Source organism: Morus notabilis, unplaced genomic scaffold (assembly GCF_000414095.1).
Source record: "Morus notabilis unplaced genomic scaffold, ASM41409v2 Scaffold466, whole genome shotgun sequence".
Taxonomy (NCBI): domain Eukaryota; kingdom Viridiplantae; phylum Streptophyta; class Magnoliopsida; order Rosales; family Moraceae; genus Morus; species Morus notabilis.
This window is the reverse complement of record NW_010358624.1, coordinates 3587-16933: the sequence shown is the minus strand read 5'-3', so window position 1 is coordinate 16933 and position 13347 is coordinate 3587. Positions and strand designations below refer to the sequence as shown.

The 13347-nt window shown below is 34.5% G+C and overlaps 1 protein-coding gene across 1 annotated transcript in view; it reads left to right on the top strand.

Annotated features, from left to right (window-relative positions):
• The first annotated feature begins 5008 nt into the window (after nt 1-5008).
• The window catches only part of LOC21394581, a 9391-nt gene continuing 1052 nt past the window's right edge, over nt 5009-13347 (top strand). The window contains exons 1-11 of the mRNA XM_024162167.1: nt 5009-5312; nt 5774-5838; nt 6205-6303; nt 6729-6861; nt 7175-7234; nt 7930-7989; nt 8670-8792; nt 9377-9448; nt 9944-10081; nt 10851-11006; nt 11677-11781. Of these exons, the coding sequence (XP_024017935.1) occupies nt 5088-5312; nt 5774-5838; nt 6205-6303; nt 6729-6861; nt 7175-7234; nt 7930-7989; nt 8670-8792; nt 9377-9448; nt 9944-10081; nt 10851-11006; nt 11677-11781 (1236 nt within the window). The 5' untranslated portion in view covers nt 5009-5087. The remainder of the gene's footprint in view (nt 5313-5773; nt 5839-6204; nt 6304-6728; nt 6862-7174; nt 7235-7929; nt 7990-8669; nt 8793-9376; nt 9449-9943; nt 10082-10850; nt 11007-11676; nt 11782-13347) is intronic.

The window sequence follows — 13347 nt, the reverse complement described above, 5'->3', positions numbered from 1 at the left end:
GAAGGTTTTGAAAGGATTCGCCAACACTGCTTCGCCAGAAGTGCTTGATTAAACGCTCCCACATCACGAAAGCCTATACCCCCATCTCTCTTAGGATGACATAATAGCTCCCACTTTGCCTAATGAATCTTCTTCTTAGTGTCGTTGCCGTCCCACCAGAACCGTGAAATCATAGCTTGAATCATAACTTGTGCTTGCAAGACTAACAATTTTGTATTTTTGGTCCATTAATTAATTATAATTTTACATGTTACTACTGTTGAGATTTCTTTCATTGATTTTCATTTTTCAATCCTTGTGATTACCCGATCCTAATTCTTTCCGTCTTTAAGTTGATAATTGATTGTAAATCTCTTGTTGTACATTAGATATGGACAGGTCATTAGATTGATTGTAGTGCTTATTTAGGCCCCGTTCATTTCACCAATTCGAGTTTTGTTATAGTAAAAAGCTTTCAGAAACATCACATCTAATTTTTTGCTACAGTAAAAAGTTCTCATATAAAGTCACATTCAAACTCGAATTAAAAACTCGAATCAGCGAACTAAACGGACCCTTAATTCTTAGTAGCCTAATTGAGATTCATCTCAATATATTGATGTACAATTTCGTTACAAACATAAATGAAAACATTCTTGATCTATGAATGTAGGTGAAACGCCGAATCACGTTACAAACATATTATGAATGAATGAAAACGTTCTTGATTTGTGAATATATGTGAAATGCCGAATCACGTTAAAATCCTTCGTTTTCATTCTTCAATTATTTTTTCCTTACCTTGATTTCTATTTCCAAGAACTACTTCCCGGCTTTCTTCTCTGGATAAGAAAGGCTTCTCATTGCTCTTTGTTGTGTCATTTATGAAGATGTTTATGTTTCAGAAGATTATCCCAACACTATCAAACCTCTTAATTATTACGGAGGATATATGTCTATCTATCTATTAAAAAAGATCAGTCATCTTTATCTTTAAAAAAAAAAAATTGAAATAAAGCGGTTTGGGCTTATTCTCTTTTTCTTATCCATGATTTGCCTTAAAAGTGAAACAATTATTTGGCGAATGACAATTTACTCTCACTATTTTCCGTTGTTTTAGTACCGGTGAGCGAATCAACATGGTACGTTTGTTTCTTATATTCGTTCTTAATTTTAAATCATGATTCATAATTTTTTACAATATTTTTTCTCACAAAAAATATACGTAAAATCAGAATGGTTCTGAATACATAAACCAAACGTCCTCTAAGAATTTTATGTCCATTTCCTACATTCGGGAGTGAATCAATAAAACCATACGTGGTTACAAACATACTTAGCGATAATTTCACACATAACTTTATCATGCGTTATAGAACTTAAATCTCTTCGCAATAAATTTAAAAAATAATAGTATCAAAATAATGGAGTTTCTCCTTAGGACCAGAAAAATATAAATATCAGCGGTTCTATTTTTTTAGTCGTTTTTCACCATCAGATCTATATAAAAAACTGTCTGTGTCTGTTATGCATATATTTTTAATATAATTTAATTTTGACTAGATTTAACGGTCACAAACTAATCCTAGCCTACCGGAGACAATCTCTATAAATAAAACTATTAGAAATTTTCTAGTCTTTCTCGTAAGACGGTCCAACGAAAATGAAAAGGTTGGTGTGTATAAGAAGAAATTGAAAATGTCGACTTAACCTCAATTCCTATAAAAATTGACTTAAGCAGTTAAGCTTAAGTGCTTAACCCTCTCCAGTTCCTCAAAGTTCGTTGACCTCTTAACTCTAGTTGCCCCTCAAGGTCTACGAAGGGTGTTTTAGAGTAATCTCACGAAAAAAAAAATATAATAATAACAATAATAATAATAATAATTCGCCAACACTGCATAATAATAATAACAATAATAATAATAATAATAATAACAACAACAATAATAATAATAACAATAATAATAACAACAACAACAATGATAATAATAATAATAATAACAATAACAATAACATTTGATTATAGGAAGATGTTGGTAAGTAGGGTTTGCATTAATCATGATATGCGAATTCAATTGATTATAGTAAATTTATTGATGAATCATATTGCTTCCAAATTACTATCTCTTTTTGTTTTATAATTGGTACTATCATTTGTTCTTTTTATTTTTTTTTCTTTTGATCTTATGCATAGAAATAATTTTCTTCCTCCTAACAATCATTTGTGACCCTAATGATGATGGTACTCGATGTTATCTTCAAAATTGATCCATGGAATTCACAAATTCAACAAGGAAAAAAAAACTTGCATTTTTGTTTAGACTCACTTTTTTTTTTTTGCCTGAAATTCTCTGTCACTTGTATAAGATGAATGAATACTTTTATTATTTAGCATGCATATATATATATATATATATATATATATATGATCATCTTTATGGGTTCAGAGTGAATTCTCATATTTCTTGTTTCCCTCTCTCTTCCTCACTCTTTTATGAAGAAGGATTTTGCTTGAAGATGGTACCAAGAAAATGCGGTGAGCTATGCAATATATGTTAATTTATGGGCCTTTGCACATTATTTAATTTCTTTATGTTCATTTTCTACCCTTTCAATGTCAGTCATATAGTATAGACTCTATTGTCAAATTTACCTTAAATAATGATAAAGATTAACGTTTTTTTGGCATAAATAATATTTAATACTATTAAATTTTCTGTATCATAATGATATTCTTTGAATAAGTACTATGGAAGCAACATGTATTCATGCGTCATCTAAACAATTTAACAATGAAAAAATAAACCAATTCTTTAACGACGTATCTTTCTAACTATTTAACATCGGTCATAAAGTGTCTATTAACAATTTTTAACATGGTTATAAAAGTGATGTCTTTAAGGGCTTGTTTGGAAGGTACATACAAAACACGATTCTTAATTTTGACGTTTAAAATTAAAATTTTTTGTGAGAGGAAAACACTGTAATAGAATTAATAATTTGAGTTTGAGTATATGAAACAAATAAGTCTTAAATGTGTTTAGTAACAATGTGTAACCGATGTTTTTAAACATTTTTATCAACGGTTTTGACCGATGTTATGAATGTCGATTTTTAACAATACCTTCTTTAACATCAGTACCAAAACCATTGTTAAACATTCTTTAACAATGGGTTTTCAACTGATGTTAAAAGCAATTTGTATAGTATTGAATTTCTCTCTCTCTTTTTTTTTTTTTTATAAATCGGTTAGATAATAAAAATTGGGAAATGTAGAGTTATTCATTGAGTCTCCTAATCAACAAAATCTTAAATTTTTATTGAAATTCAACAAACTAACTCCTTGCTCAATATCGTCTCTATTTTTTATTCAATGCTATATATTTTCATTTTCAAGAGAAAACTAGCTAATAAAAAGAAATTATTTCGTGAAACTTTATTGATGAATCATATTGCTTCATTAATCATGATATGCGAATTCATTTGATTATAGTAAATTTATTGATGAATCATATTGCTTCAAAATTACTATGTCTTTTTGTTTTATAATTGGTACTATCATTTGTTCTTTTTTATTTTTTTTCTTTTGATCTTATACATAGAAATAATTTTCTTCCTCCTAACAAATCATTTGTGACCCTCCTTTTAAAGCTTTTTTTTTAATAAATACCTTATAAAATTTTTGGCCAAGCTGGCCTTAAGCCTTTCATGCTTTAGGGTTGATTTAGGTTGTCCCTCTCCAATTTAGGATCAACCTGTTCTCTCTCTATCTCTCTCTCGATTCTCTGGCAACCCACAACGATTTTGGCTACTATGTGCTCAGATTAACTCGTAATTGGCCTATGAAGCGATTGGTGCCGGCGGTGCACACCATCACCCAATGGATAACGAAATCCGATGATAGCTACTGATGATATTGGCGGTGTTTCGGCGAGATTCGATCGACAAAACTGGTTTGGTTTTCCTCGTCTCGTCACTCTAAGTCTAAAGAGACCAAAATCACCTCGAGCGGAAGTCGAACGTCGAAGATATCACAATCAGAAGTTTTGAGTGATTTAAAATTTCGGCCAGTAAGTGTGCCATCCTTCGGCGGAACTAACAGCCCGTAAGGCACAGTTCTAAACTCAACTTGTTGAGAGCTTTTTGATGGGCTAGGAGGTGTCGAAAATGGACGCTAGTCAGAGGTTATTAACTGTGCTCGGAGAAGAGAAGAGAAAGGGAAAGAGAGAGTATTTGTAAAAAAAAGTTGAGAAATAAACATTTTGTAGGATAAAAATAATTGGATATGAAAAAATGACTTACAAAATGTTAGTGACATGAGATAAATTTAAAAACAATGACATAAATAAGATACAATTATCCTTTTACGTTTTTTTTTGAAAATTTTCCAAGTTAAATTAAATGAGTCTCTGTTTGTTTCAACAATCCGAATTGTTGTTTAGGATTAAAATCGTAGTTTAGTATTCAAATAAGTGTTTAAGAGAGGACAATTTAATGACAGTTCAAATCATTAACAATGGTTCAAACACTGATTTTAGAATTCACCTCCTAAATTCTAACATTCATCGTTTTTATAGCGAAAATAATTTTGATTATACTTTTTCTCTCTTTTTAATTTCAAGCTTAAAAATGTTATAATTTCTTCGTTTTAATTCTGATTGAGATAATTTTTTTAATACGTTCAGAGAAATAAATCCCCATCTATATTGCATATTTTTAGATGTCATTTACAATGAAATTAACTCTAATAATAATTTTTAACACTTTATCTAAATATAATTCAAAATTTATTTTCAATTTAAATTATAATTTATTTACGTATTTAAATATTAATTTAAATTACAATATAATTATGCATAATTTAAATCACTACAACACAAACCGGTGGAAAAAAGAGACAAATAACCTCTCAGACCGCACGAAAGCCCAAAAATGTTTGGGCCTCTAGTGACCCAAATTCTTGGCCCATCCAATCTCCTCCTCCTCCACCTCCTATCTATCCATTCGCCATTATCAGTCCACTGCTCTATCCAAACTCCACTGCTACTTCTCCTCTCTCAGTCTCTCTCTGGCGCGCGCTTTGGTTGCGTCTTGGCAAAGTAGCCGCGATGTCGAAAGGAACGGACCGCATGGTGAAGAGCTTGAAGAAGTTCGCAGACATTCAGTACAAGCTCTTCACCGCTCGCTACGGCCAACAAATCATCGACTTCTTCGACTTCCCAATCAAGCTCATCCTCTCTCCTTTCACTCTCCCCTTCGACATCGCCGGCTCCGCCCCCCGCGGCTTCGGCGTCCCCGAGCTCATCTCCAAGCTCTCTTACGTTTCCATTTTTGTAATTCCTTTTTAGAATATTCTATCTCTCTATCTTCTTTGTTTTTTGTTTTTTTTTTTTTTATATGTTGCCCACCAGGTGTTTGGTTAAATGTCTACTCTTTTTGACTTCTTGTTTCTTGGAGTGGATTAACTTAGTCAAATGGGTACTCCAACTTTGAATTTGGGTTACCTTTATCCTCTGCTAAAATGGGTGTTTCTTTTTTTAAATAATAATTGATCTGGGAAATTGAGATATGGGTTAGGCTTTTTCTACTCGTGGGAAGTCATTTGCCCGTTTGGCTTATAAATTTGAACAGATAGTTTAAACAGAAATTCAAATTTCCTTGAGAGAAAACGCCGTAACAAAAAAGTTTGAATTATGGTTCAAATGCGAATCAAACCGATGCTTAATCTCATTTGAGTGATATTCTCTCTCCTTTAAATTTATTCTTCTTCTTAATCATGGGTTAAATGATGCAGGCTGTTGCAACTCTAGGGACTTATGACATTGCATTGGAGCTGGGAAAAAAGGTTATTTGTCAGAGGTAATTTATTATCTAAATTATAAGTTTGAAATGCATATTTTTAATCAGTGCCCTTCTTGCTATAACGAGATATGTTTTGGGCAAATTTTGCAATTTTAAATGGATGTCCTAGGAAAGAGAACTTCCAACTTCAATCATGGTTGCAAAAGTTTGTAACTTTGAGTTCTTGTTGTAGACCTTGCTATTTGGTAAATTGGAAGAATTTGATATCTGAAGCTTATTCATGTAAACGTTAATTTTTAATTGTTATTTTGGTTTATTCTGTTTGAACTCTTAGCTGACAAATTAAAAGTAGAATGATCTCACTAGTTCAACTTTTTTTTTTCTTTTTGGGACTTCCTTTTTGAGATTGGTCTTGATTTGCAGAAACTGTCAAACGTGCAACGGATGGCAGGCATTGCGTTGCACTTTGTGCAAAGGATCAGGAAAGGTGCAGTACCAAGTGAAAAATTACAAGTTGAAGAGGTAGATTCTTCTCCATCCAGTTTTACATCATTCGGTCTAAGACAATATAGCTTATGAGTGCAATATGTTTTCTCCCTTAATTAAAGAATGGAAATGTTTTCATTTTGAGCTTAGTTTTTGGATCCAGCTTTTCCTTATAGAATGTCATAAAAAACGTTTGAATATAAAGTTCTAACTGATATAGCAAACCCAAACCAAAACTGAAATTGATAGATCGTGTGGGCTCAGTCGTGTTTTCCAGTATTGAGATCTTCTCAATGTTTCCAAGTTGGTTCAATGAGGATTTAGCCCTAAAAATAAACTTATTGACCCTCACAACCGTCGTTATACAATAGGGAGTATCTACATCAAGCTTTGAATTGGCCTCACCATTTTCTTCCTCCTATTTAACATATCTTACGTCTCCCCTGTTTATGTTTGTGCAGCGGGGAGAAGGCAACGGCGGAATGTATTGCCAATGCCATTGCTGATAATCGGGCTGAGTTGGTTCACCTTCCATCCACCATTGAACTTCAAGCATCATTGCCATCTAAAGATTGCCCAACCTGTGATGGGACGGTAATTCTCCTTTATTTTATCGTAACATAGATACAAATCATTTTTACTCCCAATTTACTTATTTAGGCTTTTTCCTGGGTAGCTTTTCTTTCAATATTGTAATAGAAGAGTACGGTTAATGATTATTAGTTATCACATTTACACCTGATAAATATTCACCTCTTTTGCGGTTTGTGTTTCAGTGAAGAGTAGTCCTGATACTTCTAAATATTGCTGATTTCCTTGTGATCCTGTCTACCTGTTTTCTATAAAGAATTTGCTTCACATATTCAATTTGTTTGGAGGTTATATGAAATACTTTGTAGTATTGCAGGGTGTAATGGGCTGTCCTGAATGCAAAGACAAATTACAAGTCAGAATATCTGCAGATGACGTGAGTTATTTTTCTGACAACGGAAGGTTTCAAGTGTATTGTTTGCCAATATTACCTTTAGAACTCTCTTTTGTATTTATTATCTTTCTAAGAGGAGCTTTTAATTTTTGCTGAATGCTAATTTTGGATCTTAATTTTACATTGTTATAGAAGGTACAGTATTTGTCTTGAGAAAAAAATCTTAGGCATAAAAATGTTAACTGGGCAATGTATGGTGTCAGGAGTCATATTTAGTTCATATTCTTGTATTACTCTTTTAAGAGTTGAGACTCACTCGGTCATTAAATTCAATAATTCTTGCTCCAAATAAAAAAAAAGGTGCAAAATTTAACGATATATACTTGTGTAAAAAATATGCTATCCATGTGAATAGAGAAACTAAAAAAGAAGACTCAAGAGCTTCTCTAAGGCTTGAATTCCACAAATAAATGCACAATACTATAGCACAATTAAACTATTTGCTAAAACCGTAGGTCTCGGGAATCCATGTGTCAATTAATCCCTAATGTCCTGTAAGCTGCATTTCCACTTCTACTGTTCTTTGCATTCTCTTCCCTTTATCTTATCATGCATAATAAAGTTGTTTTCATCGTTAAGGAAAAACAAAAAAACTTTGTTCATCCATGCAACTTCAGTTGTGTTCGGCCTTAATGGGTCATGTTTTATTTACCATATCGACTGTTATTATTCTGCAGATCATGGAACCTCCTTGGAAAGCCTACAATGTATTAAGAAAGATGGATTATCCCTATGAGGCTAGTACCATATCTTGTTCTTTTCCACATGTTATTACATTTTGTGAGGAAAAAAAAAAAAAAATTTTAAAAGCCCAAACCTTAAACTGAAAAATTATTTGTGTGGCATCATCTACCGGAAATTAATCACATTGGTATTTTATCCGATTCCGGCCTTAATGGGTCATGTTTTATTTACCATATCGACTGTTATTATTCTGCAGATCATGGAACCTCCTTGGAAAGCCTACAATGTATTAAGAAAGATGGATTATCCCTATGAGGCTAGTACCATATCTTGTTCTTTTCCACATGTTATTACATTTTGTGAGGAAAAAAAAAAAAAAACTTTAAAATGCCTAACCTTCAATCTGAAATTTGATTTGTGTGGCATCATCTACCGGAAATTAATCACATTGGTATTTTATCCGATTCCATATGAGTTGTTGGCTGGTAAAAGATCTTAGCAATATCTCGATGGAAGATATTCATGCAATTGAGCATAGAAACTCTTAACATTAATAGCTTTGTGCTTCTCACAAATTTTCTCAATTTTCTACTTTCTACATCCTTTTCCCTCTTTTCTATTATCTCAGTAAATTTCCTTAAAACTTGCATTTGTATTTAGGAGTATGATAAACTTGGTGCATGGTTCAGATTTCTTGTTCTTGTCTAATATTTTCACCTTGTCATTGTTTCAGCATATAGTCCACAGCATGAAGGATCCCAGTATTGCTGCCTTTTGGTTGTTTACGTTGCCTGAGGTTGCAGGTGGTTTTGAATATGATGACGATATCAAGAAGAAAATTTGGTGGCAGTACAAGGTTCATGGTTTTTTATGCTTTTTCCCCATTCACTCCTATTAGGCTAACTTGAAACTTGCTCCTCTCTTGTTTTCTACAAGCTTATTGTTGTACAGAAATGTGTAGAGTAGTTTGAGCAAACATAGTACCAAGTACCGAAGTGTTATGGAAAGGTTCTATGAAACCTAAAGTTCCCTCCATTAATTGATTTAAATATTGTGAATTCTGTGCTTCTGGTTCTGATGCAGCACCATATTGGAATCTAAGCTAAACTAGTTGAAATGTTTGTACAGATTTTATTGCTAAGATTGGCTAGATAGAATGTTTATCCTATGTTATATATCTTTATCTACCTCCTTTCTCATATGGGCCATTCTCTTGGGAAAATACATGGAGTATTTCTGTTGTAAAACCACGGAACTTGAATTAATTGCTTATGCTTTATTCCAGTTCAAAGGAACTGATACTTTTCTGAAAACAATAACCGCAATATAACTTTATTCTTTTTGTTTACCTTTAAAATCACACAATGACAACAGCATTCACATGGTGATTAGAAATTTCTAATAGTGCCTTACTGTAGTTATTGCATTTTGTTGGGTTAGGAATCCATGCGGTATGATCAACTCCGTGATGTGGTGGCTAAGAGAAAACCTGGATGGGAGCACTTACAAGAAGTAAGAAATGCTTTTCTTGTTCACATTTACATTATGGTTTTTAGTGACTGAAGGAGTATGATTCTCGTTTAAGTTTTTATATTTGTAGTGACATTATAGGATGAAAAAGATCACGTTCAAGTGCTAAAGTGCTGAAGTTAAGTGCAAAACTTTTGGTTTGATTTGTTAATTTAGCCATTGATTCATGGTCTAGTCACACTCTTGATGAGGCAGATGTGAAGGATGACTTTGTAGTTTTACGCAATGAGAACTTGGAAACACTTTTTTGGTGGCTTATGCCTGCCTTATCAACTCCTCTTTCTCTGCACATGTATGTTGGTTATTACAGCTGTTATTATTTTTTAGTTATCTTGGTTGAGCTTTAAATGTTGAGATTTATATGTAGTATTTGAAGAATTGGAATCATACTTTTGAACTTGTAAATGCCTAAATTGTGCAATTCCGTCTTACTACTTTTGAGAAAACACTATACGGATATTCTTTTCCTTATGACAGGCCTTAATTTCCATAGATCCTGATCGTGCCAAGAATGACCCTGTTATAGTGAAAAACATCCCGTACTACAATGCCAAGAAGGCACTAGAAGCAGAAACCATGAAACTCAATCCTCCACCAAGGCCAACAGATTGGGGTGTAAGTATTGTTTAGATTCTTCTATCAAAAAAGTGTTCTCTAGCTTCATGCTGTTCTGCGAGTCTCATATTCAACATTTGCGCACGCTTTATAACACGTTTCTTGTTTCATGTTTCAATATATCCTTGATTATCTACTGTTTAGTATTTTTCAGTTTTCTAAAGATTGTACTTGTTGTAAAGTCATGAAGGATTACATTGTTGATTGCCTAGCAAATTTTTAGGTGATTAAGGAATAATATGAGTTACAAAACAGCACCAGCAAATTACAGTTTGTTTAGAAGGAACCCAGGCCAACTGATGCGTTCTGTTGAATGAACAGCAACACTATTTGCCCAACAATGAAACTTTTTGTTCTGGGACTTTACAACGTTGGGAAGCAGTTTAGAAATAGGTTACGTGTGTTTTCATGTACTTTTCAAACACGGTCGAAGAAGAAATATGTTCCACGATTACAAAGTGACTTAAATTATATGGTGGCAGAAATGAATTTTTAAATTTTCTTTGTTTGTCTTGAATTTTTTTGATCTATTCTGTATATATATATATATATAGACACGCGCGCACGCACATGTATCCCTCTTATGAATGTGCCTGTATGTTTCTGTGTTTCCATATGTCTGTTGAACATTTGTTCCTCGTTTTCTCTTTGCATATTTCAAGTGTCAGGCACAAAAACCTTGAGATTTTAACATTAGATGTCAGGAGTCAGTCCATGGCGACATTAGCTTCAAGTTTGGATGGTTTAATTAACTTTTGATCAGTGGCAGGAGCTGAACCTTCCACTGAATGAGTCTTCGTGGAGCAAGGAGGATCTAAAGGATCCTGACAAATTTTACGAAATGACCGTCCTCCTTAATGGCCAGAGAGAAATGGCTGAAAAGATTTTGGATGCACAGTGGGAGAACAAGTGGCGCCAAGAAAAGGTTAGTTACCTCTGAATTTTACAAGAAGCGGCAAATGAATTTATCGGTGTTCCTCCATCCTTCGTGAACTCTTTTGAACTTCATTAGAGGAGAGAAACATGAAGAATACAAGTAGTGTTATAGGTGGTTGAAATTGCAGTACTACTGCGGGTGGTTAGATACACTATAGGTGGCTATAAAGAGGAACCAAAATGTGCTGTTCACGAAAGTGTCTTCCATTATTCTTTGAGCTTGAAATGCTTAACTGGTGAACGATCTTTGTGTGCTGTCAAGGATTTTCGGTGATTTTAAAAATAAAAATGTAATTAACTAAGGAAATTCAGGAACTATTGAACAAGCGAGGAGGACAATAGAGAGGTGAGAGTACGAGAATTTTAGGAGGCTGAGAAAAATTCATGACGTATATTTTTTTTTTCATTGAAGAATTCTTGGGTAGGAACTAGGACCATAAGATACACGAAAACACTTTGCTAGTTTTGAGCAGTTTAGATGTACAGATTTTTATCAAGTTTCGTTCAACGTTGCTTACTTTTTTTCATTTGACATTCTTATGTAATGTAATGTTTGGACCGGTACAAAATCCCCACTATAGAAGCACATTATGGGCACAGAGTCTCTCTCTCTCTCTCTAATTGTGTTTATTGAGTTATTTGTTCCTGTCTATGCTCAGTTGAATGAGATGTTGGAGGAGAAGGTGCGGCCATATATTCAAAACACAGATAATGCTGTTCTTTCTCGGCCAATTCTACTACAATCACAAGATCAGAACAAAAAGGTTTTTTGATTTCTTCCCCTAACCTACATTGAGCAATGAGCATCTTCTTAAATTTCAGTAGAAACCGCAATGCAAAAATACTTGTGTGAAGGCAAATATCAGGGACATTAGATTTGTATCAAGAAGAGTGATAAAATATGGGTTGGGATATCTATATTAGATGTTATGTAAATTTAGGTACCCTTATTTCATTTCTGCACACAGGATGCGTGAAAAACCTTCTCCGGGTACAAGTCGGGACACATACCCTGTGAGACGGCGGAGGGCGCCTGATAAGAACCAAGAAAAGATTATTATTGAAAACAAGAACTAGACTCGATTACAAGATAGATTTGTAGACTTTCGAGAGGTCTGCTAGCTCTCCTAAAGGGTTTCCCCAGTTTACTCTAATCAATCCCTTAATCCCCCCCAAATGCTAGCATCTCTTTTTATATTACTAATACCCCTCTAACAAACTGCTGACAACTAGTAATACTAATACCCCTCTAACAAACTGCCGACAGCTATTTCTACACCATAATAACTTCTACTATCAAACTAACTACCCAAGACCATCATTAATGAGTCCCTATCATTACTCCCCCGGCAAAAATACCTTGTCCTCAAGGTGTTGATTAGGTAATTGCACTTGAATGATGCCATCTTCTTCCCATTTCAATGCACGTGAACCTTGGAACGTCAAAGGTAGCAGTAATTCCAAGTCTGCCCTTTGTGAAATTTTCAATTCCAATTCCTATCACGCCAATTCCTTTCAACCAAATCCGGCCGGTATTTCGTAACCCAGTCCAAATCTTGTTGGAACTCACGCCGCATATCCCTGACCCAGCCCCAGTCACGCTGGAATTCCAAGACCCAATCCTAATTGCTCCGAAATCATCCCTCATGACACTTGGATTCCAAGTCCCAGCCCTCCCATCGAGAGACCCAGCCCCTAAATCGCCAGAATTGATCTTCATCGCGTCGGAATTGCAAATCCCAGCCTTCATGGCGGCAGAACTAGTCCTAAGTACACCAGAATCATGAATCTCATCGTTGACAGTGCTTGATTCCATCCAAACTCCACGCAAATCTTCTGGGTCAGTCATCGGATCGTCATTTTCTCCCTCTGCTGGTTAACACAGACACGAATTCAGCTTCTTGAGTTGTTGCCTACTTAGATCTAATCACAGATCGTCACACAGGCCAGTTCGCAACTCATATGGTGTTGATCGTTGGCGGTGTTCATCGGGTTCTGATCACGTTTCCTCTAGCGTCGCTTGTCGGATTCGGTCTCCCAGATTTTGTCGCGAACCTCCAAAAACCCCAAGATTTGAAACTCTAGGATCTGAAAACCTAGATTTTGACTCAAGATCACCATTCTTCTTGCATTCTGATAGCTCTTGACGTCGATCTGTTACTATGGTCGACGCCGCCGCCACTCCAAATCTCACCTCCATCCTCTTTAGAAGTTGCTCCACGTTTTGAACCATGGCTTCAACCTTCGCAACAGAGCAGTTTCCCTTTGCTGGTTGGAAACATTGAAACAAATGCGTCTTAAAAGCACTCCAACAAACGAATGGCCGCCTT